This window comes from Netta rufina (genome assembly GCF_964035555.1).
Source record: "Netta rufina genome assembly, chromosome: 1".
NCBI classification, from domain to species: domain Eukaryota; kingdom Metazoa; phylum Chordata; class Aves; order Anseriformes; family Anatidae; genus Netta; species Netta rufina.
In genome coordinates, this window is record NC_140123.1 from 16,936,457 (window position 1) to 16,964,227 (window position 27,771).

At 37.0% G+C, this 27,771-nt stretch overlaps 1 protein-coding gene across 2 annotated transcripts in view; it reads right to left on the reverse strand.

Annotated features, from left to right (window-relative positions):
- The window catches only part of GUCY1A2 (guanylate cyclase 1 soluble subunit alpha 2), a gene marked incomplete at both ends in the record, with an annotated part of 154,241 nt that overhangs the window by 26,287 nt on the left and 100,183 nt on the right, over positions 1-27,771 (reverse strand). Inside the window, one exon of one of the 2 annotated variants that reach the window (XM_084293288.1) lies at positions 18,662-18,805. In XM_084293288.1, the coding sequence (XP_084149414.1) occupies positions 18,662-18,805 (144 nt within the window). Of the gene's footprint in view, positions 1-18,632; positions 18,806-27,771 lie in introns of both variants that reach the window. The other variant, XM_084293287.1, reaches the window with a different exon arrangement.

Sequence of the window (27,771 nt, forward strand, 5' to 3'; positions counted from 1 at the left end):
GGACAGGGCGATAATAAAACTGTCCTTAAAATGTGACTCAGCAGCAAGTGTCCCTCCTCCCCTCTACATGTCCTTGACATTATTTAAACAAATTGATTCACTAGAAAAATGTCATACAATAGATTTTTAAATACTTTTTATAGGAACAGAACCTTTTCTTCTTAACCTGGAGAATCCTGGAAACCCTCCCAAAAAATTCTTTCTAAAAGAAGCAGTTTTGATAACATGCTGTTTCCGTGGAGGTCACAAAAGCTATTTCTGACATCACTTCAGTCCAGTCCAACAAAGTTTAAAACAGAAAGTACCATCACATCACATGAATTGGCTGACTGCATTTCCACCCAGTTACCCCGTGCTGACACCAATAGCTGACAGCACACTGCAGAAGGTCTCCTGAATTGCATAAAATTGCACAAAAACAGTGTCTGACCCATTTTAATTAACTCTCCCTGACACAAAGTTTTTCTGAGAAATTATTTAGGTCAAAGACAAGGAAGGATAGCAGAGAGGAATGCAAGCTGGTGAGTGGGCAGTATGCTGGGGGCTGGTTATGATGCCTGAGTTTACAGGGACGAGCTATAGGGAAGGGAGGAGAGGTTGTAGCAGTTAAGGGTACAAGACAGAAAATAAAATACAGGCCTCTTTCACAGCATTCATAGAAAGGATGACAAAGCCTGTTAATCCATATTAATCTATGGAGATTTTAAATGCTGGAATTTCCCAGACCTAAAGGCTATAACCTATGTGCCTGCACATAATCACATGATGTAAACAAGAATTTTGCTTGCAGAAAACACCTCAAAAATAAAATTCTAATACAAGGCAAAACAAAAGTTTGGGAGAAGAGGAATGTAGAGAGAGGACCAATGTTAAGCTAAATTTTAACAATCTAAATCCATAGTGCAACTTACAAGCAACTACAAAGATGCACAACTCATTTACACACCAGACCTCCAGATGTGTCACGGCAAATGCAGGAAAAGTATAATGGCTATAATGACATCGGGCTATAAAAGTTACACCTTCTGCTAGCCCAAAGTAATGGAAGAACCTATTAGTCACTTCCTCAATTTGGAACCTTGTCCCACTAAATTAGAAGTATATTCAGGAAGTAGCTGCATCAGGATGTGAGGGCATTATTCATAATATTGTCATTACTGTGCAAGACACATCAGGAGATGGACTTTTAGAAATGTCTGCAAACAAAATGAATTAAAATTCTCCATTAAAATTTCTCCATGGCAAAATAAACTACACTCACATCTGCATCACCCCCACTTCCTGCTGAGGAAAACACAAGTCTAGTTAAAGATTTGATCATGTGTTCTTGGAAAGGAAGCAGCAGCAAAACTGGTAGCACAAACCCCTCTCACATAAATTTCCACACATTTCAGTGCTTTCTACTGACTGTTGCATGATTCTTACACACAGGGAATGAATTCAGTTCTAGAGGTATACAACCACTAACCAAGTTTTTCCTGTTGGCTTCTTTCTGTTTTTGCTTTTTTTGTGAGGAGTGATGGGAGAGTACAGAGAATGATTTTTAGGAAGTTGTCAGGGTTTCATGTTGGTTTTCTGTCTTCAGAAGACCAAATTAAAAGCAGTCTGTTGCAACTTGGTCCTAGTTCCAAACAAAGGCATTTACAGAGAGATTTTTTGGGTTTAAGATGTCCCTTACATAGAGAATGTTCTCAAATATATGCTTATTTCTAACTAGATCTCCAAGAAGGGAGACTCCACAACATCTCTGGGCAATCTGTGCCAGTGCTTGGTCACTCTCAAAGTAAAAAAAAGAAAAAAAGAATAAAAGAAAAATAAAAAATCTGATGTTCAGGGGGAAGCTTTTGTCTTTCCATTTGTGCCCATGGCCTTTTGTCCTGGCACTGAGCACCACTGAAAAGAGACCAGATCCATCCTCTTTGCAGCCTCCCTTCAGGTATTTATAGACATTGATAAGATCCCCCTGTGCTTTTTCTTCTCCAGGATGAACAGTCCCAGCTCTTTCAGCCTTTCCTTATAGGAGATGTGCTCCAGACCCTCCTTTATCTTGGTGGCTCTTTGCTGGATGCAGCTTCAGCTGGCTCTACTTACAGAAAAGTTGAAAAACAGAAAAAGGATGATATACCTGACTCAAGCTTCTACATCAAGGTATGTTGAGGTCTGTAGGATGACTGCAGAATACCATGGTAAGCCTCACTGAAAACTTGATTGGAAACTCTTAAGTATATTACAGTTTGTAGATTATAGAGTGTGGCTTTATAAATTTGTTTAGCTATAACTAGAGAGACAGTTCTACTATGAGAATAACCTTTATTAACCACTCTGCAAAAAAAATAAAATTCATTTTTACAAACAATCATTTTGATTCTGAATGATAGTTCATTTCTTTCTAGTGATGAACACTCAGAACTAAACACTTTACTGGTGAACAGATATTTACAAAATTAATCTCATCTCCTGTAAACAATAGTGTTTGTGTGTGAACAAGAGAAGTCTTTATTTAGCTTTTTATCATTCCTTCTCATGCACTAGCAGGTTTTGCTCTGTCCAAGGAGAAAAGATGTCACATAATTTAGGTTACCAATGCTCACAATATTCACACAATGCAACAAATGGAAAAAATCAAGGAAGATCTCATGAAAAACAAAAAGGCTAAAAATTCTTTGGCATGTGCTCAGAAATAATGAAAGCTTTGAGAACAGAAGAAGGATGTCATAGTCTCCTCAATATGTTTATACTTAGCAATTTCACAAGCTCTCTACTAAGCCATTGGGGAGGAAATGGCAGTGCATAAGCAACCATAAAATGTGGTAGGGTAACCAGACTGAAATAGATGCCATGACCTCAGTCAGAGCACACACTTTTTTTTTTTTTTTTTTTTTTTTTTTATTATCTCAGATATCCTAGCCATAAAGTGTGTCATGTCTTCAGAAAAACAAGCTGACATTTAGCTGCAGAGGTCTCTGACTAGGACTAGGCAATATATTAGATAAGAAAATAAAGACAACTATACTGTATCAAACCAAAAGACCATCTAGTTCAATACTGTGGCCATGAAAGTAGATGCAACACTTGAAGAATGAGCCCAGTATGTAGGAACAGTACCCTGGAGACAAATGGGGTTAAATGAAAGACTCACTGGAGCCTGTGAAAATTTTCTTTTCATTTTGGCAGAGAAAATGTTTTATACAGTGCCAAACATAATGTAATCATTCTTTGTTCTCCCCAAAAATTTAAGAAAAGGGAGACTGTAAATTTGAATATCAAATACCTTCCTAAGAGATGTGAGGTTTTGTGGTAAACACATAGAGAAATATAAAAACCAAACAATCAAGCAAACAAAATAGAACAACAACAAAAATTCCTGAATTTAAACTCCACAACATATTTAATTTTCACCTTTGAGAAAGTTCTTATGCACACGTAGCCCAGTGAAATGGAGACTGATGTTTTGTAGTTAAAGATAATGGAACTGCCTTCAGCCCGCAACAATATTTCAGTGTTTAAGATATCTTGTCCATATTAAAATTAGTATTTGTTGAAATTTAATTAGTGTTTGAAAGTATATATAGGGAAAGACTCAGTTATTTATTTTGGAGACATTTTCATGTTGCCTCAGTGCACAGAAGCTAACACAGTAAGGTGACATCTACAGAAAATATCCATCACTGTATTTTTTGAAGCTGTATGGATTTCTCAGGCTTCCATAGGCTTTACAGTTGAAATTGCGATTATCCCAAAAACTACATGTAAATCAAAATTGAAAACACTGTCTGAACTGTCTGAACTCCCATTCTCTTGAACACATGCTATTGGCTTCTGTTTTATAAAATGTAGCTCCACAAACATATTTTTAAGTTAACAATTTTATTTTTTTAAGTATAACTATCCTACTGTGTCTGAGCAGTAAAGGTACTGAGATTTCCCAGCATGATATGTTAAGGGCAAGTTCTGTACTGTAAGTGTCTTGAAACGAACTCATCCAATAAACCTTGATTATAGTCTGTTTCAGTTCATACAGGTTCAAGGGATTACTGAAATACATTTTCCCTCCTAGATTTTAATGTTATGGTATTTGTACTTCCCTTTGATATAAGCATACTCTTTTAACCATAAAACACATGAGCTATTGAAAAGTGGCAAAATTAGACATTCAACAATCATTCTTACTATTAACCATAACACTAGTCTGTAAGTCTATAAACTGCTCATGTGGGTGCACACCAGTCACACGTAGGTTTGCTGAATCTGGCCTTTCATTAAATACCTACATAATATATAGATGTGGAATACTTATGTATATTTAAGGAACAATTTCAATTTGTTATGATGATTCAGAGTTTTTGTTGTTATTACCTAAACCTAAATATAATTATGTGTGGGACATGGACTTGGATATTAACTAATTTTTTTAGGTGAATATCTCTTAGCATTCACTTCAGTAAGTCCAGAAAGATAGATGTTTACAAGTGAATCAAAAATAGAGCAGTTTAGAGCAAACAAGTATCAGTGAAATGCATACAAGCGTGAAAGTCTACAGTGATTTGGTAGATGCAAGTCCATCATTTTTTAATTCAACACGACTATGGTAGTTCTTATAAAACACACATTCCTTAAATGTATTCATAGTTGAATAAAAATGTGCAACTGAAATAAAATTTATTTTTAAAACATACTCAACACCTCAGATAGTCAAGTATCCTATAAGCAAAGGCTCTCACAGATTGGATTAAACCTTCAGAGTCATCTATTTACACCCATAAAAGTAAAAGAGAGAAAAAAAGAGAAATCCAGAGACTTGCAGATAAATTATGGTTCATGCTAATTTTAATGCCTAAGAGACATTCCACACTTTTTTGGTTTTACAAGATGGTACAGTTCTAACACTGTGTAAATTCTTGAACACATACATACTTGTTATGCAGATACAAAAATTTTAAGTCTTTATATATGCCTTCCAGTATCTGCAAACTGATATTCAGAAACAGCTTCACCTCAGAAAATCAAAGGCTAAACAAAGGTAGATAAGTGTAAAAGATTTTCTACTCAAGTCAAACAACTTGAGCTCAGGTCCCAAACCACTAAGATTCACAAATGTATAGGTAGCTAACCTAGTTTAAATTGTTTCCATTACTTATAACCTATGGACTATTTTTGCTAAAATGAGTAGGAATTGTGATCAAACCCAGAACTGACCAGCAGTGCTATTTTCTAAGTTTAAGCAAGCAGTGTTTTGTGAGATTATGATTTTTAAATAATATTGGGAAGAAAGTACAATAACTAGTTACTGAAGTTGGTGTATAAAAAGCTCTGCAAACTGGAAAAGATAAAAAGTCAACCACAAGCTGAAAAAAAAAAAAAAAAATCACAAATAAATACCACATAAATAAAGACCACAATTCTATAACCACACATCATAAAAACACCTTTTACAATTGACTATACACAGTTTGGAGTGGGTAGGGATTTTAATTGTCCTACTTGAGATGTTCTGCAGAGGCCTGATTTTCAGACCACAAAACTCAACTTTTTATTAACAATAAGACCACCTTCAGATCACAGCTTTTTTTTTTTTTTTCTTTCAGAAAAACACTAATATTTATTGGAATAATTGGAAAGATGTTCATCATTTTATATTCCTTTTTGGTCATTGTCACTGTCATAGAGTACTCAAAAAACAGAAAAGACTTCTTGAAGGTAAGGTTCAATCTGTGTCTTTTAAGTAAAACAGACTGATGCTCACAACAGATACAAATCTAATTCTGTAAGGAGTTTGTAGCCACAGTGTGATTTCTAAAAGACCAGCCTGTAGAAATAACAGTAGTAAAGTAGTAACAACAGCAGTTAGCTCCTCACCAAAAGAACAAAAGAACTCTAGAAACTGCACAGTCAAAAATAACCTATTTTTTAAACTTTTTTTTTTTTTTTTTTGGTAAAGGTAGTTTTCATCCATTTTCTAAATATATCATCTACTACCAAGCAAGCTGTAATGGAAAGAAAAATAATATTTCATAGAAAGACAACAGAAAAGACACAATTTTAATAAGGTATTTAGGGATTTAATTACTCACTTTCCATTTCAATTCATGTAAGAGATGTCTCTACATCCACAGAAGACTGGAAGCATACCCTTTTGTAAAGAGTATCTTATGTTTCCCAGATGAACACCAAATTTCAAGAATACAAATATATCATCACTGTAGATAAGCTTGTTTTAATCAGTTTCTGTCTCTTTAAATTTCAAGATAATGGTGGAAACTTTAGGGTTATAATCTTTATCTGAATGTCAGGATTATCTTGTTCACTCTAAGAAAACTACATCTCAGCAAGAATAGGAATGAAATTATCCAATGCATTGTGTTTGCTGGTGTGGATATTTACTTTCCCTGAATGAAAATGAGATCTCAGAGATCTATCATTTCTCATCTTCCTCCTCAGGGCTCATTCTTTTTCCTGTAAGAAAGTTTCAAACCCACATAAGAATCATGTCTTCCTGCTGGGTAATAATCTTTTGGATCCTTCCAAGTTCTGCCAGCTGGGAGAAATTCCAGTACAACCTAACCCATCATCTTTCTTTTTATTCCCCTAATCAAATGGTTCACATGCTATGAAGAAACTAAAAAGCCCCTATCTGAACATCCTTAAACTATTTTACCTTGTTTCTTCTTTTCCATTAAAAACTAATGTCTCTCCTCTCCTCTCCTCTCCTCTCCTCTCCTCTCCTCTCCTCTCCTCTCCTCTCCTCTCCTCTCCTCTCCTCTCCTCTCCTCTCCTCTCCTCTCCTCTCCTCTCCTCTCCTCTCCTCTCCTCTCCTCTCCTCTCCTCTCCTCTCCTCTCCTTTGCAGTATAAATGCAAAACCCAAAATCAGACAAAAGATATACCAGAACATACAGATCATTTTGTCTACAGAAAAGTTCAGGTTATTCAATATAAAGCCTCTGAAGTCCTTTATTTACATTTAATGACTTTTACTCTAGTTTAAATTTAAGGACGACATTTGAACAGAAGAAGCTGTCACAAGTTCCTCTGAAGTATTAGCATTTTTTCCAAAATGCTCTGTCTCATATGAAAGGAAGCTGAAATACCATTAAACGTTTAGTTTATGGATTTATTTATGACAGGAAATACATTCTTCCTCAGGGAATGAAACTATTCTAAAACAGTTGAACAATGTTTCTGAACTTGTCAGCTTCAAACAGAAGGCCAAGTATTATCCTTTGGCATCCACCCCCCATCTGAACTGTTCACTCAAATATAGCACAGAATCATGACTCACTGTTTAGCACAGCATAATGACAACAGATATGTGATAGAGCTTTCTAAATGGTGCATAAAACAGCAGACTTTGACTTTTACTCTCAGAGGTGTGTATGTTGGAGGAAATGGAGGAAGAAAAGTAGTGAATTCTCATTAAAAAATACAACTGCTTTGCCTTGGTCTTGCAAAGGGATGCTAGCAGCTGCTTCTAAAAATCCCCTAAATATGGAGTATGCAGCCAGAGCTGTATAAAGGTTAACATATCTACGGGATTACCCAGTGGGGCTGAGAAAGACACAACCCAAAAGCAGTTCTTCTGGGAATCTGTGCAAGGCTCTGCTGTCAGTTCAGGGCCAGAAAAGACAATGGTTACCAAGGTGCTCTTCCTCACAAGATGGGAAATCTTTCTGTCAGCAGGGCTGGTAGTAGCCCTTTTCTGCAGTGAGCATAGTCCTCCCAGCAAAATTATATTAACAGATGGAGAAACCTGGCAAAGGGACAAGGTAACTACACCTTTTCAATGCATAACAGAGCATATGCAGTATAAAAAAGTAGGCATGGAGCAGCTCAGCTCCATTTTTTGTTGTTTTCTTTTTAATTCTTGTGGACCTCATTCAAAAGTATCCATGCAGTAGGAAACAAAAGAGAGGGGAGAAGAAAATGTAGAAGAGGACCTCTAATGTGATTTTCTCTCCTATCTGCAGGAGGGTGAAAGAGAAAGGAGATATGCTAGCACCGTCACCTAGCACAATGAATGCCCAAGTTGCATCATCCAGGAGGATGTGTTACTTCTCCATATCAGAGGGCTTCTGTGTACATACCATCTTTTGCTTACAGAATAGTGTCAGATAAAAGGAGGCTGATTTGCCTCACTATTTACTGGCTCATTATGACCCCAGATAAAAGCAATTGGTTTAGGCAACTCCACTGTTTGGACCCTTGGAAAAAAGAAAGAAAATGAAGGGACATTGGTGAAGTACTGGTGGTTCTGAAAATAAAATACTACACAGCCTGGAAAATACAACATATGTGACAGAGGACAGTAAAGGAGGTTCCTCACTCCTATCACTAGCATGGGCCAGAAGAGGCTTCCTTAAGAGAAGCAGACCAAAAAGCAGGTGCAGACAGCTTGGATGCTGAAGCACAAGGAGAGGCAGATGCTGTAGCAATACAACACAGGGCAGCAGCTGCCTGGCAGTATCTCAGCAGCTGGAAACATAGACACCTAGGTAAAGACCACATCTACAGCTGTAAAAAGCAAAGTCTTCTCCCCACTAATTCCCACTCAGAGGTCTTTGTCAGAGCACCTGTGTCTATTAACTCAGTGAGGAAGCAATTCAAAACTAGCAGCGTTTCCTGTGGCTGGACTCCACAAAAGAACTATTTATACGCAAAAATCTGTGCTTGCTTCTCGGTGTACTACTATTTACTTTCCATGAATTTTCATTCGCTTGTGTATTTTGTCTTATCAATACTTAGGGTTTTGTTTTTTTGTTTTTGTTTGTTTGTTTGTTTGTTTTAGCATTTTCCATCTCTTCTCCATCTCAGAAGACAGGAAAAATACTCTCGTAGCTGACAGTGGAAATCTGTCTTTTAGGTCTTATATGACAGAAAGACACACTTAAGGGAAGAAGATATTCAGTGACATAGACTCCTGACTTACCAGAAATAAAAGCTCAGCATTCAGCCACCCTGGGTTCCTTAAATCAATTCTTTAAATTATATAATGCTTTGACCTTTTTTTTTTTTTTTTTTTTACAAATCCATATTATCACTATACACATGTTGGTTTTCACTTTGTAAACATTTATTGTTGTTTTCTTGAAGATATAACAATGTCAACATCCTAAATTTCCAGCATACATCTCAGATTTGATTATTTATCAACCTAGTGGGTTGGTGGTTTGTATTTATTCCTGTTTTTTTGTTTGTTTGTTTGGTTTCTTTTGCCTGAATAAAAAGTTTAAGAGTTGATGACAATAATAAGAGTTGAAAATTTCAGCCTCAACATGGAAGTACTCCACTGAGTGGAGCAAGTCTAAACCAAAATGTGTAATTTCATAGCTGTGCAAACTGCCCCAATACAAAATGTTTCTCACAGGGTAGCTTCCATCCATCTTCTATAGCCAAGAAAACCTTTTTTTTTTTTTTTTTTTTTTTTTTTTCCCCAAAGGATACGGACACTACTTCAATCCTTTACTCTGTATTAATTCCTGTTGTTTTTTTTTTTTTTTTGTTTGTTTTTTTTTTTTTAATCTTTTTCAGGTGATTGTCCTAGTCACTAATCTATTTGCTGTTCTGTAGCAAAAGAAAAAAAATATAAAATAAAAAATTTATGTTCTTGACTTATGACAATGTGGCCAGGCATTTCTAAGGAGGTTTTTGGTTCTGATAATTTAGTGTTTGCAGCCAAAAACTGCTTTCCATGGAAAATTCCCGACCAGCTCTACTACTAGCCAGACATATGGTACATTACTTGGAGGCGTTTGTGTCTGGAAAAACCGCTGAACCGTGAGAATCAGACCGGTGACCTTAAATCTAACCCTGCAATCCAAATGCACATCCTGTGGCCACAAATCCCATGCAGGAATTAAATCTTGAAACCATCTCTTGTCTTTCCTCTGCAATTACTTATGTTAAGTGAAGGAGGTCATGAATGCTCACTGTGAGGCACATGGACAAACTTATGAACTAGGTACATCCGTCACAGCAAGGTTTTGCCTGCCTTAGTGAACAGGCAAATCTGAATTACATATGCTTTTGTAGTCAGTAAAACCTAAATCCTGTGAATCACAAACTGCTGTGAATGTGGAATAGTCACTGTGAACTAATAATAGAAAAGTCCACAAGGTGCCCTGGGTACGTACCCTGTTTTTTACAAGTGTGTTTCACTTTTGCCGTGGAGACAAGGGTAGACAGAATAGGGCTTTGTGTCACCATCACTGGGGGTTTAAGGAAAAGTTGGATGTGGTACTTAGGGACATGGTTTAGTGTATAATATTAGTGGTAGGGGGGCAGTTGGACCAGATGATCTTGGAGGTCTTTTCCAACCTTAATGATTCTGTGATTCCTGCTCTTAGAAGAGCAATGTCAAAGAAAGCAATCCATGAGAGGAGAATGCCTAGGTCCAAAGGCAAATTCTCTTCCCAGTGATCCACACGTTATTAATTAGCTCTCTGCTCATCTTTCAGGTCTCTTCCTCCCAGAAGTCAGAAAAATAATATCTTCATAGCCTTGTAATTAATTCATTCAGCTTGGGCTTACATTGTGTTGCCAATCCTGATATCATGTTTCTGTGCTCTGCAATTTCAGCCACAGCAGGCTGACACTCGTGCTGTGGAGGATCAAGCTCTGGTAGCTTTAAAAGTCTACCTTTATCATCTACCACAGATTTTACCCTGCTACCTGATTAAAGCAAGAAATGCATGCCATCTGAAATAGCAACCAACCCTTTGGGCAACATCCTTCTTCAGCAGAATAAATATCTGTCTGATTTTTCAGACCAACCTCTTCCACAAAGCTGCTGTTGTGCACCTAGTAGTTATATTAAACCCCACTTACCCTTGTTATTACAACACATATTCAGTAACATTGTCATACAGTGGGTGTAACATATAACTGGGTATGATAAAATTCCTTCCAAAGAATGGAAGTTGAAAATAATGGGTGTGGTTTTTGAAATAAGAATAAAGATTATTATTAAAATCAGGCAAAAGGAAGCACTTGAGTGAAAATGATTGGAGGGCTGAGGAAGGTTTAATTTTTCCCCTAGGATAGCTTAATAAAACCTGCAATTTCTGCAATTTCCCAGAAGCCTAGTGAGCCATGGAGACCAGCTTCTCTCACTTCGCATTTCCAAAGGCAGGTATAGAGCAGGAACTAAAACTCTCCTCAAGTCCAGGGAACTGTCTCCAGAGCTGGCTTAGGCTCTCCATTTCACTTAGCTTTGCCCTGAGACGTGCAGCTCTAAAGGCTCCCCAAAGGAGTAATGATGCCCAAATGTTGGTAAGCCTGTAAAACCATTGCACTGTCTTCCTCAACCATTTTTAGTCAAAATATTTCTTAATGAAGTGTTTCTTTTGTGGAACTGTTTAAGATTTTTTTTTCTTTTAACACAATGAAATTAGTTATTTGAGGCTATCCAGCCTGAAGTAGGATATTATATACCTTCCAGAGGCTGATTTAGACATTAGGTACAAGGCAAAGTTGCTAGGAGACCACAGATGGAGCTAGGAGCATTGCAGTAACACCACAGCTATTCATACACGGCTGATGAGAATGCCTGCATCAGCAGTCACCTTTCAACAACTTAAAACAAAGCAGACAACCTGTTACTGCTTACGTAAAGATGCACATTTGGTGAGGACCACTAGCTAGCACGCCACAATCTAAATTAAAACAAGGCAAGACACACTGAAAAGGATTACACAGATAACACTCACTGGAGTACTCTCCTTCATTGTATGTTTGGGAATGGCTGCTTCATTTAGAAACTCATAAAAAGCATATATTCAAGCAAATGTCAGTACTTTCACTCTACTTGTGTTCTGGGCCCAACTGCCATATTACCATAATGCAAAAGGGAACACTTAATGAGCAGGCAGAAGATGCTACACACAGTAAAACTCATTGCCCATTGCCATGTGTCCCTCTTACTGTGGGCATGAACAGCACAGGGAGACCTTTTGTCTCTTCACACCTTTACTCAAGAGCCAGAGTTCATGCTTACTAATAGTTACCACTTCAGAAGCAGAGATCAGAGGTTTATCAAAATGAGGCTTTCATTGTTCCAGTCACTACAAACACAGGCATATAAACAGACAACACAAATTAAAACTAATGCAATGGCATGGCTCTAAAGTCAGACAACTTAGACGTGCTGCAGAAATGGGTTTACTTGCAAAACATTAACTCTCACCTATATTGTACGTTTAGGAAGTTAAAGTATGGAATGCCTGGAAAACATCTAGAATTCAAATGGGAAGGCTGTGACTGAACAAAGATTTGAACCTGTGTTTCAGTCCATCTCCCTCCATTGGGATAATCCATATATCTGAGAGCATATTAGCCTGCTCACCCTGCAAGTAGGACTTACCTGACAAACATACATTCAAATATTTCATTACGAGGTAGACACTGAAAGCATGTCAGATAAGTATAGACTAAAATACCTATATTCTCTCCTTTTACAGAGGGAGCTATTTTGATGCATTTTCCTACACTGTCAGTGTTTGAAATTAGATGAGGTTAATCCCAACCTCAATATGAAAATCTTCCTCTGCCATGCTGTTTTTCTTTTGCTAGCTGAAAGACAAAGACAGGCTCTTGTGTTAATAGTGTGACCAGACTACATTGTTTGAGCGTGGTTTATAAATCCAATAGAAAAACAGGTTTGGCAATGCACATCTGAAAGTTAGAAGTTGCAAATGCAGAGTATCTTGATAACAAAGAAACAATTGAGCCAAGGACTAGACTACGTGCCTTGCAATCACAGTGAATACAAGGTCCCACCTACTTCACCTGAGAATTAATTAATCCAGCTGAAGCCAGCATCAGCTAGAAAACCTCCTCCACTTTAGATTATTTCATGAACTGGTTGTTAGCAGGTAAACAGACAGAAAACTGAGGGTATGTGTTTGCTTCAGTTTCTGATTAAAGCATTTACAGGCCTAATTCTCATGTTATTATTAACATGAGAATTTGAAATATACATAACAATTTTCTGCTGTAGTGGAACATCTTTTAAAACATCTTTTAAAACATGTTGTGAATTAATTTTCAAAACATGTTTTGAAAAACTGTAAGTTTTAGTTAAGATCACCTGTATACAACAACTCTACATAACTGCAGTTAATTTCTCCAGCTTCATGTAAGTCATTCACTTTTCCTCAGTGTGTTCCCAGTTCTGTATCTCTTCACAGCCCTACTGGGACCACCTTCACACAGTGGGGAAAAAAAAAATTAAAAAATAAATAAATAAATAAATAAATAAATAAATAAATAAAAAGCTGGCAATCTGACAGAATAACCTCTTGTGAAAATCTCATTAGTCAAAACTAGGTATGTTCTGCCAGACCAGCCCTTTTAACAACAAACTGCAGAGGAGACCTTTCTGTGTCTTTAGGATACACACTGCTTATTAAATAATTGGGCAGGATTTGAAGCATGATAAAAAGTGATGCCATTGATAATATCTGATGGGTTTAAACACATTAAATGAGATACGCTTTGTGACCTTTATCTCTAAAGGTTTATGCTCTGGAGAATTCTTCTTACAGCATTATCTCTAGCTATTAAAATTAACACGCTTCCACTTTATCTGAAGAAATACAGTAAAATATGAAGAATATCATAAATTCAAGTAATGCTCACTTAAATGTAGGAGGGAATTTTAAATCAATATTTTCAAACTACAGTCATGGGGCACTACATATAATTAGTGGTGCAGATGCTAAATCATATGAGTGCTTCTGGACTAAAATACATTTTGGCAAAAGGATAAAAAAATATATCCAATTCTACAAGCAGTGTCAGAGCCAGAAGTCCTTCTTTTGTACTAAGGCCTTAGCTCATGTTATAGTAATGGGATTTTGCCTCAAATAGAACTGAGTAAAAAATATGGTATCCTCCATCACTCACAGGAGAACTGTCAGCCCATTTTCCATTACAAATATTTCTTTCAAAAGAGAAGACTGTGTTACAACACTGATGATAGGACTTACGGAGGCTGCTATAATATAGCCCACTCACTCTCTCTGCAAAACTTTTTCATTATTGTGCAAATCACAGGCTATTCACACTGGTATAAGGAGTGCAGGCCTGGGGTCTTCATTCTGTCTGTGCATTTCCACTTCCCTTGGCTATGCTGGAAGTGACAAATACCAGAGTACATGTCAGTTGCACAGTGCCCTCATCGGCACACTAAGAGCTCTGACTCACAGGGTGAGACCAGGGGCTGGACCTGCTTTTTATATCTTGTCACCATCCTGAGGCCCATCAGTGTTTGCTAGTCACACAGGTCCTCTGTCCTCTAAGAGACAGATTTTTCATAAAGTCTCCAATGAATACTTTCAAATTATGACTGTGAACCCAGATAACAAACCTCATTTGATTGTCTGCTAATGCACGTTATGGGTGAAAATCTTATCCTAAATTCTCACTTATGTGTTATAGTATTTTTCATTCATTCATTTACTTTTTCTCCCTAACTTCCCAAGTCCCTTTCTGGGGATGTGTAATTGTCATTCAATAAGATGTCAATAAAGCTGTTATCACAGGGGATGATCATTTCAAGCAGTACAAAAAGTAAACATTTACATTATGGCAAATTCAGTCCTGAGATGACAATGAAATATATTCATCAAAGTAATTTAGAAAATATATATATTCTGTTAAGCATAATCATAAAGCCAGATGTATCTAATCGAGTAATCATCAAATAAAAAGCACTACATTTCATAATTGCCGTTAGGCTTCCCTAGAGCTGAAATCTTTGCAAGCAGGACAACCCGAAGAGATTCCTAACTCAAGTCTGCCTTAAAAAAAAAAAGAACATTGCCTGTGTAAGAAATTGGCCATCTTAAATGTGCATCATGATCAGTCACACCCCCAACAAGCTGAGGGATAACTTCTGAACTCATCTCCCATTGCTGAACTCAGAGAACTTAAACAAGAGGTATGCCTCTGGAAAAGAAATCCAGTGCAAACGCCAAGACTTTAGCGTGTTAATTCTTATTAGAAGATGCAGTCAGAACAGAATAACTGTTCTATAATAGTCTGCCTATTAACAGAAATCAAACTTCAAGTTACTGTGGTGTCACATATTATATAAAATGGCTGAGAAAAACTTCCTCCTATTCAGTCAAGGTTTATCAGCCAGTTTTGTGTGGGGGGAGAACTTGAGAAGACTGTTACTCCTGAGATCAGAAGGTCCCTTATTTTTAGGAATTATGTTTTGAAAATTTGTCTCAGAGTTGGTGAAGTAATTGTTGGTTTTTTTGTTTGTTTGTTTGTTTGGTTTGTTTTGTTTTGTTTTATTTTCAAAACAGCTAGTTAAACCATCCTGAAGAATGAAGGCCACAGTTGTTCATGGAAACTGTCAAAAATATCAAAAAGAGACTTCAGCATGAGGAAAAGTGCCCTCTGATTTCAAGTTTTCAAATATCTAAACGCTGATACAGGCTTTTCAATACAAAAAAAAAAAAAAAAAAAAAAAAAAAAAAAACTGCATCAGTATTCTATATATGAAACACTTGGCAAGGACTCAAGGAATGTAAATTGATCTCAGTAACATGAGTCGCAGATATGAATTAAGGTCAAAATATAGTCAAAACACTGCACTTGTTTTGACATCCATATCAATAGGACCAGTTCAAAGTAACCACATTACAATACATTCGAGTTCACTGTTTAGAAGTGAGACCATTTTATAGCTCACGGAGTGTACTTCACATCTACTGTTATATAATAGTTAATATATTAACTATTTTAATGGTGAGGCCTAATTGTAAAGTCTGTGAAGCCATAAGTTTCCTATTAACGGTCCTGAGCTGAGTCTATCATAACATTTACACACACTTAGGGGTTCCTTAAACTTCAGGTGGATTATGCACATTGTGTATTTGTTAAGAGGAGTCTGTGGCAAAATGGACACCTTCACAGTTTTGTGAAAAACTAATGAATACAGGGGCCACTCTATACAACTCAGCATTGGCTGGAAGTTAGTCATGCCAATTCAATTTAGAAGTAGTGCATACACTTAACTGTGACTATCATTGACATAATCAGCAAGAAAACTATGCATTATTTGCCATTTGTAGGAGGATTCATCTGACAGAGTGTAGAAGCTTTCAGTGTATTTCAGTAGCCACATTTAGGCTAGGTCTACAGACTTCCCTTACAGACAACTGAGAAAACACACAGTTTTAGGGTGTGATTCATCTCATACGAGAGAAGATACCTAAAGTAGGACAAATTAGAGTAGACTTCTCCAAAAGTCCTTATTTCTATAGTTTTTACGGAGTAGAAATCCAGGTGAGAGAAATCCTAACCCTGATACATTTAAAATCTAGTCAAGAAGCCTTTCTAAATGATACATTTTTTTAAACATTAATTAGCAGGCTCAGCACAAAGGCAACAATAATTTCCTAAGCTTTTGTCACCCTGGAGATGTGATTAGCTGGTATCACCAGCCCTGCAGCTTTGAAATCACTCACACTTAAAACTGAAAACAGGATAACTAACGCCCACTGAGGACCTTCTCAGTACCTCTACTTTCAGCATAAGTTATGATGAACTGATAGTTCTGAATTCAAAAGGAAATTCATTAGGACTTTTTGAACATATGCAGTTATTCTTAGCACTTTCTTTTTCATGCATGCATATTTGCTATGCATTGTCTTCATATTCTTTCTTTTATAGGTTTTCTTATGCAGTCACTGAAACCATAAATAATTTTCCAAAAGAAAAATGACAGTAGAAATGAAAACAGCCACAAACTGTGAGTCTAAGAGTAAAATATACACCTTCAAAATTTCCCTATGATTGCAGGAATCATTCATAAGAAACTAACAAGTTGGAGAGGATCTGGAAGGCAGTGTATGACAGTTTAGATAGAATGCATTAATCAGTTATAGTCATTGGAAAAATAGAGAAATCATCAATCTAGAAAATCTATTTTGATTGGAGTAAATGAATACCAATTTCATGAATTGGTAAATGATTACCTACATCAAAACTTAAAATGCTATCTCTTCTTCAGTCTTTAGAAAATATTTGTCTTTTAATGCTTGTTCTGTGTTTGATAAATGCCCATGTAAACTTTTCCAGAATTTTTGTTCGACATCCATAGTCAGTCCAAGGCATTTTTACAAAAAGTTATGTTTTTGGATATGTGGACATTTTGCAGTAATCAAATTAATATTTTCTTCTGGAATTAAAAATAAATAAATAAATAAATAAAAATCAACCAAACCAAAACCAACCAAACCATCAATACTAAAAAATGGAAATATTTAATCCAGAACTTAATATATTTTCATTTTAATATTGTGTTGCTATATTTCATAGAATTTCTAGCTTAGCTGAGTTGTGTCCACACTTTCCTTTCTCCTTTCAGAGCATAACAATTCATTTAGATTAAAGCTCTCTTGATTGAACTCTTGACACATAAAAAGAGTTCAAGTAATATAATTGAAGATTTGATTTAACTAATAGAGAAAGGTTGGAACTTGGTAATATTCTCATTGGTCAAGAAGCATCTCAGCAGCACTGAATATTTGAGTTTTATTTATTTTCTGTCAAGTTTTAAAACCTCAAAATGTCTTTGAATTCTTGGAAAAAAAATAAAAATCCATGGTTGCAACCCTCATTTTTAATAGATAAAAGAAATTGCAGTTTGCAAAGTGCAACTCAACAATGATATAAATTATCCCATGGGAACTCTGTCCAGCCTTCTTATCCAGCTACATATGGCTTTTGTTATAGGCTTTAGACAGTGTTGAATTATTGTTCTAAATAATCCCTCCATTTCCTCTGAAAACAAAAAGTTTGTGTTAAGGGAAGAACAATTTAACCAGAAACAGGACACATAATAAAGACAACATGTGATCCAAACCTTGTAAAAGAAATGCATGGATTTTTTTCCCTGCTGAATTTCTATCTTTCACTTCATTATTACTCATTCCAAATGCTAGCAACTACAAGGTCAGTGCAAGATCAAAAGCAGCAGAACAGCAGAGTGGAACTTTAAAATAATACAAAATGGACATGTTTTTCCACCTCCTGCTACCTCCAATATCAACTAGTAGGAAGAACTTGAGTTGTATGGGAAGGAAGTACATTATCACCAAGAAAGAGCAAGTAGTCCACACACTCTTTTATTCAGATCAACTATTTATAAAAGAGACATGTGCCCCTCAGAGATGCAGAACTGAGTGCCTCCACAACAGTGCTGAAGTTCAGATCAGGAGCCTACTTCTGAATGTATTTCCAAATGTCATCATGTTTTGGCTTGTAGCACAGGACATTCCTGAAACATGTGAACTATCTTCTCACACTAAACTGAACTAGAAGAAAGGCTCCAGGAGTGCACCTATTTGTGCATAATGCTACAAATAAGCATATGACAAAGTGACAGCTAGTCCAAAGTAGATCCCTACATTTACCAAAATGTGCATAATGTGCATTTTAGGTCTCTGCTGATTTTGTGTCATCTGCTGTGTTTACTAAAGTAGCTGTGATTGTTGATGGACACCATCCACTTTACATGTTCATAAGAAAGACTGTGAAATCTTAATGCAATTTCAAATTCTCCTGGCAGTAGATTTCTACCAACAGAAAACAGTGGAATTAATCAGGCCAATGTACCACTGACCAGCTGAGAATAAAGAACAAAGGGGTTACCTTAATAGGACTCCCATCTGGAGTGAGGACCTCTTCTGAAAGCTCCATCATCTTCAGTGCCATCAGGGCAATGGCTTTAGCATGACTAAGGCTTTTCTTATGGAGCCCTGCCGCAACGCAGTACGCATCACCTATTGTTTCCACCTGCAGCAATCAGACAAATCAAATGTTAAAGTACGATAATGAGAAGAGATCGCTACCATTAGTTATCTGCAATCAAACAGCATTGCTTAAAAACATGTGAGCAAAACATCCATAAAATAAGCAATTAGACAACGGAGCATAATTACCTGAGTTTGCAAACAGGTGCAGTCAAAACCTGACAAGCAGTTGCATAGTGGTTCATCAACATTATAAACAAAGAAGATCATTACGTCTAGAACAATGTATGCCATCAGCTGAAATATGACATTTTCCCGTAGCAGTAATGCAGAAAACTCTATTTTCCTAAATGAGAAATTGCTTGCAGCTTTGGTTGGCACTATTCCGGTTGAGTTTGTTGTTTGGTAAGAATAGTACCACATGATTATAATTCATAATTATTATTTGCTCTGCTAGAAAAGTACATTAGGAAGAGAATTAGAAGAAGCAAAATGTCACCATAAAAAACAGTCGACAGTCTATGACTTCTCATTAGGAGGGAGCTCTTTCTGGTGTAGGGGAGAATTTGAAAATAGATGTTATTGCTACAGACTTCTGACTGCATCTGCCTCTGTTATTTTCAAATAAGAAATGCTGCCTCTCTCTACTGTGCGGGCAACCTGACTGTGAATTCCCTACCTTCAGGCATCAAGTTCAGCAGACTGTTCCCTCTGGTCTCTTCAGACAGGCCTTACCTATCTCTCATCCTTGATTTTCTTTAAAGAAAGCTGTCCCTCAGGAGGAAGAAGGAACAAAGGAAATTACAGAAGCCCTCTGGCTTTGGATGAAGGAAGCTTGAGAAACACTGATGCCCTTGAGTTCCGCAGCTTTACTGACAGCATTGTGTTTTGTAGTCTGCATCATGCTCCACACAAAGTCTGTGAGCACATGCCCAGGCAGACTCAGCCCTGAAGGTTTAGTTTGGTTTTTGCTACATACCTAACTTGGCTTTCACCCTGCCCACAACACTACAGGAATGGCAGAAAAGGTTTTAGCGAAGATTAGGGTGAGAAAGAAGCATGCATTAAGCAAGGAGATACTCAACAAATAAATACAGATGATTCTTTTTTCTGCGGGGACTCTACTAATAGTAGGAGACCTGGACCTTTGCAGATTAATTTCCAGTGTTGAGAAGTAGAATTAAAGGTAATATCTTGAAATGTAAGCATTTATATGTAAATGTGTCCAGAGCAGGAATCTAGGACAGCAGTATGAGCAAGTCAGAAACCGTTACAAGCCCATTGCCAAGTTTGACTCCTTAGTCTTTCCTGGTGATCATACAGGAGGATATACAGCAGCAGCTCAGGATTTCTCATGACCTGAGAGCTGAGGCATCTGCTAGCCATCTTCACTTTTAGAAGCTCCTAATAGTACTTGCATGTAGAAAAACATGTGGGAGCAAGGGAGCAATCAATACCCCTGTCTGTCTGCCCATTTTACCCAGTCTATATGTCAGGATCTCTGTCCATGAGAAGCAGAGAGTGACAAATCCCTGCAGTTTAGGTCATCTTTTCAAAGATGTATGGATGGGCAAGCACAATACTATGGGTGGGTGAAAAATATACAAACTGGAGAACAAAACACATGATCACAATAAGAAAAAAAGCATCAAGATAAAAAACACACTCTGGATGGATAAGAAATGGATGGTAAAATTTTTTCAACCACAGAAGAAAGAATCAACAGAAATCCAAATAGATGGATGTTGTCAACCTTAAAATTGTGGATGAGCATAACCAGTTTGAACAGAAATTAATGTATTCAGCTCTCTCACAGAGAGCTGAATCTAGGATGACAGATACAAAAAATGAAATACAAATTTTACTCTTTGTTGAATGACTTAATTTCAAAATGACTTTTCCACTAAAGTTTGTTGCATTACACCACTTTAAGTAAATATAGATCTGAGACCACATACTGTTCCTGCAATATTCAGGCAGACCTACTTATTTCGTTAGCATCTTCCCCTTCAGAAATTTCCATAACATGTAAGCCAATTTAACAGCTAAATTGCAGTCACAGAATGAGTAGTATCATCAGAATTGCATCATATATATCACAGTACTACCAGGAAAAAGAGAATCCAGCTTCCTCATTTTAACTTTACTCTAAAAATATAAATTATAATAGTACCACTGAAGGATACCCTTTAAAGTATATGTCCCTATGATACTCCTCTGACAAAAATACTGGAGTAGCAGAGGAATGATTAGGACAGCTGAGACTGACCTGCTAGTTAAGGCCAAATGTGATGATTACTGATAAGGTGGTCCAATGTTTTACCATTCTGTAAGTGGTTTCAATCTCTACTAAGATTTTCTCTGACTAAGCATTTAAACTGGAATTTCCATGCTAAATCTTATCCAAACTTTAACCTTCGTTCAGTCCTCCTTCAAAATCAGGTTAAGCAAATTTTCCATTTCTCAATGTTTATTTTTTTTCCCAATTATTTCTCAAAAAGCTCCATGACTTCTTATAATTCCCTAATTAGAGTAAATGTCAATAGCATTAGAAGAAACGGAAGGTACTACTCAATGCAGCTAAAAATAGCAGCCTTCAGCTCTACTTAATGTTCTTCAAGATGACTGTAGAATCATAGAATAGTTTGATTTGGAAGGGACCTTCCAAATCACTTAGAAGATCATCAATTCCATGTGCCAGGACACCTCCCACCAGACCACGTTTCCCAACGTTCCATCCAACCTGACCTTGAACACCTCCAGGGATGGGACATCCACAGCTTCTCTGAGCAACCTGTGCCAGGACCCCACCATGTTCTGAGTGAAGAATTTCCTCTTTATATCTAACCTAAGTCTATCCTCTTTTAGTTTAAAACCACTCCCACTTGTCCTATCACACCACCCCCTGACAAAGAGTCCCTCTCCAGCTTTCCTGTAGTCTCCCTTTAGGTACTGGGAGGCCATTGTAAGACCCCCAGAACCTTCTCTTCTCTAGGCTGAACAACCCCAGCTCCCTCAGCCTGTCTTCATAGGAGAGGTGCTCCAGCCCTCTGGTCATCCTCATGGCCCTCCTCCAGACTCGCTCTAACACATCCATCTTCTTCTTGTGCTGGGGGCCCCAGAGCTGAACACAGGGTGGGGTCTCACAAGAGCAGAGCAGAGGGGGAATATACCCTCTCTTGCCCTGCTGGCCTTGCTGCTTTTGATGCAGCCCCGGATATGGTTGGCTTTCTGGGCTGCAAACACATATTGCTGGCTCATGTCAAGCTTCTCATCAACCAGCACCCCCAGGTCCTTCTTCTAAGGACTGTTCTCAGTCCAATATCATGCTAATCAAACTAAGCACAGTAATAAAACTTCATAGGAAATCTCTACCTGATGCTAAACTAACTTCTGAGATTTTGGCTTTGTAATATGAATATTATAATGCATTAATATATTTGATTGTCATATCCTTCTAGGAAGGTACACAGGCAAAGGTATTTTGCTACTGTAACCATGCAATAAGTTGTTTCTTTTAAAAAACAAAATGTCCTCTGTTGAATATTTCAGCCATTTTTTGCATATGGTTGACAGCTTTACCTTTATTAATATTTAGTATATTTTAGTTCTATTTAAAGATTTTTTTCTTAAAAGTCTTAATATTTCTAGGCATTCATTGACAGCTTGGCCTACCATTAATCATTTTTCATCCTTTATGACTAATTTACACTCACTTCTGTCAGCTTCACTGGATTTTTCATAATTGGGAAATAATATATATTATAACATAGAAGAGAAGTGAGGTTGAAAATAGATGTCAAAATTAGACCAATCTATAAAAAATACAGGATATCATTTTTATATTTAATTAACAATGAAAGAAGCCAGTAATCATTGCAGCTACTTACACTGCTATACAAAGGTCTTCTCAAGCCTGCTGTAACTCCTTGCCAAATCATTGAAAATGTCCAAAGGATTTTTTGTCAGGCCCCACAACACATCAAAGATTAAGATTCATAAGTAATTGAAGTAGTTGTGTGCACTCTGCTGTTAAGAAACTGCTTCTTGATAGATACGCTCAGGCTGCTGAACACTGTATAGTAACAATGCATAAGACTCACTGCAGATACAGTTTGCAGGTTACAGATATGAGCAGTACATTTTATAGAGATTGAGCTCTACAGTAATTATCTTACAGTCACTTACTTATCCTTAATTCATATGGATTTTAGATGGAATATGATTTGCAGATGAACCTAGGAGCCCAGCAGGCAGAATATCATTTCTCCAATAATGTTAGCAGAGAACAGAGGTTAATAGACTGTCCCTGGGGCAACTCCAGTGGGTCTTTTCTAACTACCAGGAGCTAAACCTTCTGTTACGTTAACTGAAAAACTGGAAGTTGTAGCTAAATGATGTCCCCTTGTTATAAAGTCAGGGTGTTGATTCAGTGACAGTTCAGAAGGGAAAGTGTGGTACTTTTCCTCATGAATAAATGAAGGTGCACCAGGAATTATATGAACTTCTCAAAGCAATGAAGGCTCTGAAGTGTCACACATAATTTCACAGTCTTATACACACAGTGGGGGTGGGGCAAAAGATAATTTTGAAAGCAAAACCTGTAATGGCAAGTGTAAGATTTTCATCTAAAATACTCAGGAATCACAACACTCAAAGTAATCTTACTAGCACCTTTTTCAAAGCACAGCTAGGAAATAAGCATCATCAAAATGCAATCTTGGTGGTCACTCTTGTGCCAATTCTGATTGCAAATTCCTACAGCAATCACAAAAATTTAATGCACTGAAAGAAGCAGGTGAACGGAGAAGTGGCTTTAGTTGTAGACCTGTCTCTCTCTACAGGTTTACTGTAAAAGCTTAACAGATAATTTGGATTATAACTGTTACAGTGGAGTGCTCATCACCTTGTTTTTATCAAAGGGCTGAAAGTAACATGTGTGTTTGGGGCAGGTATTCCTTTTTTATGCATTACACGATGAAAAGAAGATTAACTATACACAAAAGAATGGGAATGAAAGTTCAAAAATTGCTGCTTTATTTCATGAAGAACATCTACCTTTAGTGGCTTGTCCCTTGTAGATCCTTTCTCTTCCTCTGAAGGGTACTTGTGTACTATTGTTCCTATCTCCTACATACTCACAAGTTTGTGTAGGTATTTATTATATCACTCCATAGTGAATATCTACAATAAAAGTAATTACCCTAAAATAATCCATGCCAGTGTCTCTACAGACTGTTACAGTCTCTTTTTCCAAATAAATAAATAAATGGGAAACAAAAAGTCATCTTGACTTCACTTTAGAGGTAAACACAGTTGAAGTATCGTCTTTACCTCAAATTGTCATCCGGAAATAAAAGCCCTCAATGCAAGTCGCACTACTGATTTTAGTTAATGCTGGCTGGCTGTTTGAGACAAAAATGACTGCTAATGGAGCCCTTATCAAGCCAAATTAATTCAAGGAACATTCATACTTTAGCACCTTACGTTTATATTACTGTAGTCACACCTATAGACTTTAATACTCGAGGCCTATTTACAGCAAATTGATTAGTTCTAGTGGGTGACACTGTCTATACCTCACCAGATGATACAAAAAGGCAATCTAAGTTTCATTTTTACATTCGTTTAATTCTTGTGCTTATTTGAGCAGAGCTAATCCACTCAGGTCAAACCACTGTAACTCATGAAAAAACTCACAGAAAATGGCCACCACGAGAAATGGGGGCAAGGGCATGCCCATTTTCTTCCACCTACTTACTCTTACTTTTTACTGGGAATGACAGAATGACAAAAAAACAAACAAACAAAAAAAAAAACTGGTGTAAGAGGTCCTTGAGCAGCTTCTTTTTTTTTCTCTGATCTTAGACCCTGTGCCACATTTAACAAGGTATTATGGAATATGCCAAGTCCTAATAGAGTAACCAGACATAGGTATTCTTCAGCCTTTTCCAGGTCTTTGATTTCTTATCCTCCCTCTATAGAATAAGAGATACTTTTTCAAATTCAGTTGCGTTTCTAAATGTATCAAATCCTGCTTATGGTCTCATGTGTTTCTGTTATTTTAATCACGCAGAAATATTTATTTCTGCTTAAGTAAGTATGTATTTTATAATTTTAAGCTGGCAGTAAACTTGGAATATTAAACAGTTTCTCTACACTGCACACCCTGTTTACAGCCACAGCATTTAAAGTGTATATGCTATATTTAGCTGAAGGAAAGCTTATTACTAAACTGTTTCTTATCACTTATGAGCAGTCTGCCAATAGCTAGAAAGTCTCCAATTGCTGAAAGATATTCTATAAAGTTTCATTTTATAAGATTGAAATAATAATGAACAGCAGTTGCAATGATATCAGTTTCCTCTTAAAGAGCTTGAGAAATGAAAATACAGAAATAAGCAGCAGGAAAAGGCATAATGACTTAGATAATTGTAATTTAATGTTCTTTCCTTTTCTCCCTTGACTCTTCTCACTAAGAAAACTAACTCTGCTTGTGTGTAATTTTTTCCCCACACAAGTGTTATTCTTCATCTTAAAAAACTTGGCTTTCATTTCACCTGTTGCCTCTTCAAGTTTTCTCTCTGTCCCAGTATACAGACACACTGATCTAGGTGCCTCCATAAAAAACACAACCTTGCATTTCGTGGCATAAATTTCAAAATGAAAGGCTAAAAGGTCTGACATATTTCATAAGTAGCTATTATGGCTTCTTGTATTTCTTCAAGTTTCCACATTCACTACTGTCAAAGATGGACCATTATAGTGTTCCCCTGACAATTAGATAATTGAGGTTATAGTGTAGCTACTGATTTTTCCCTTTGTTACTAATTTGAGGAAGAAAAATTGCTATATAAATTACTTTTCATGATGTATGTTTAAATTGCCCAAAGAAACCTTAAAGTCATGGAAAAGATGTTTATATTATTTTTCTCCCATTGGCAATAATGAAATCTGTTTGTTGTTGTTGTTTTTCGTTGGTTTGTTGGAGGTGGTGGTGTTTTTTGTTTGTTTCTTTGTTTGTTTCTGATTTGTAACTTCCCATGGTGAGGAGAGGAGAGGAGAGGAGAGGAGAGGAGAGGAGAGGAGAGGAGAGGAGAGGAGAGGAGAGGAGAGGAGAGGAGAGGAGAGGAGAGGAGAGGAGAGGAGAGGAGAGGAGAGGAGAGGAGAGGAGAGGAGAGGAGAGGAGAGGAGAGGAGAGGAGAGGAGAGGAGAGGAGAGGAGAGGAGAGGAGAGGAGAGGAGAGGAGAGGAGAGGAGAGGAGAGGAGAGGAGAGGAGAGGAGAGGAGAGGAGAGGAGAGGAGAGGAAAGGAAAGGAAAGGAAAGGAAAGGAAAGGAAAGGAAAGGAAAGGAAAGGAAAGGAAAGGAAAGGAAAGGAAAGGAAAGGAAAGGAAAGGAAAGGAAAGGAAAGGAAAGGAAAGGAAAGGAAAGGAAAGGAAAGGAAAGGAAAGGAAAGGAAAGGAAAGGAAAGGAAAGGAAAAGGAAAGGAAAGGAAAGGAAAGGAAAGGAATCTGCATATTTTATTACAGATAACTTTACTGCTCAGCTGAGCCACAGAGTTGCATTGTTTGGAGCTGTAACACGCTGGTTTCCCTGGTGATCAACTAGTATATTAGCATCTGCCAGAATGTCAGCCTTTCTTTATCTTTCTGTAATGATTGTCAGTGAAATTACCACCTCAGTTTCCTTGGTTGATGAAATACCATTTATATTTCTCTTCTTAGCTAAAAATGAACAGAATCAGCATTAACATTAAGGGCCCTTGAATACTCCATTGCCTCTTACAGTCAACCCCAGACGTTTCTGATTGTTTCAACAGGAGTATGCAATACTTATATCTTTGCACAAAGATCATCATTTCCATTTGTAAAAGTCATGGAAAGTCAAGCTTTAAACTAATCTGTCAAGTATTCTAAGGGACCCTACTGAGAGACAGAGCAATGCTCAGTGGTGAAGGGAGTTACTCCAGTGTCAATATAACATAAAGCAATGAAATTTGGAAAAACATAAATTTGGGTTGATGATGATTGCATGAGAGAAATTAAAATGCAGTGAAACTTCATTTTATTCAATCAAAATACACTCCGTGCATTATATGACACTAAATTAGGGAAGATAACATGATTAAAAAAAACATAACAATAAATCACATGAAAAGGAGATGACAGTAACAGGGAAGAAGCAACATTTCAAGCACATAGGCTGCAGATAAGTTGATAAGGTGAAGACTAAGTGGGTGAGATTTGGCTCACCTAACCTGAGACATCTTTAATGTAAAGACAGTATTCTCTCTCTGTTTAGCTTGTAACCCATGGACAGAACTGGGGATTCTAGAAGTCATCTGACCTGTGCTAAGCATCTCCTTCAGGAAAAGATGACTCTCACACTAAAAAGATGAATCTCACACTAAAAAAGATTCATGCTTACCGTATAAAATCATACTTCCCTCTGCTGACTGTGAGAACAGTCTAGATAACTAGTTCTTTGTTGTAAATAGTATAGTTTCACCTTCTCTGTCTCAGAACCATGTAAGAGAAGGCTCTAACAAGACCATGGGAAGAGGCAGAAGGGCAGACTGAACAAGGTCATAGAAGCAGGTGAATTTTAGAAGTAGGACAGGGAAAATTCTGGAAAACCAAACAGTCCTTCAGTAAAGCTGATCCCTAGAAATACAGATAAGCAAGTGAAAATTTCTATCATTCTATCTCTAGAAAGATAGATGAACAAATGGAAAACCTGCATATGCTCCATGTGTCATGCTCCTTTCCACTCAAATCTAGGCTCAGAACTATTCATATTGGAGAATATGAAGTTTCACTGATTCCTATGATTACACTAACAAAACAAACAAACAAAAAATCTATAACTTTAAGCTTTTTAATTTGTTCTGAAGACCTGGAAATAATTTCTCAATGAGCACTGTCAAGGTATTTCCCTGACTGTCTCTTCATCGGAGTTAAATTCCATGCATACTCCTCAACCTGTGACTACTGGAGCACATCTCTACTT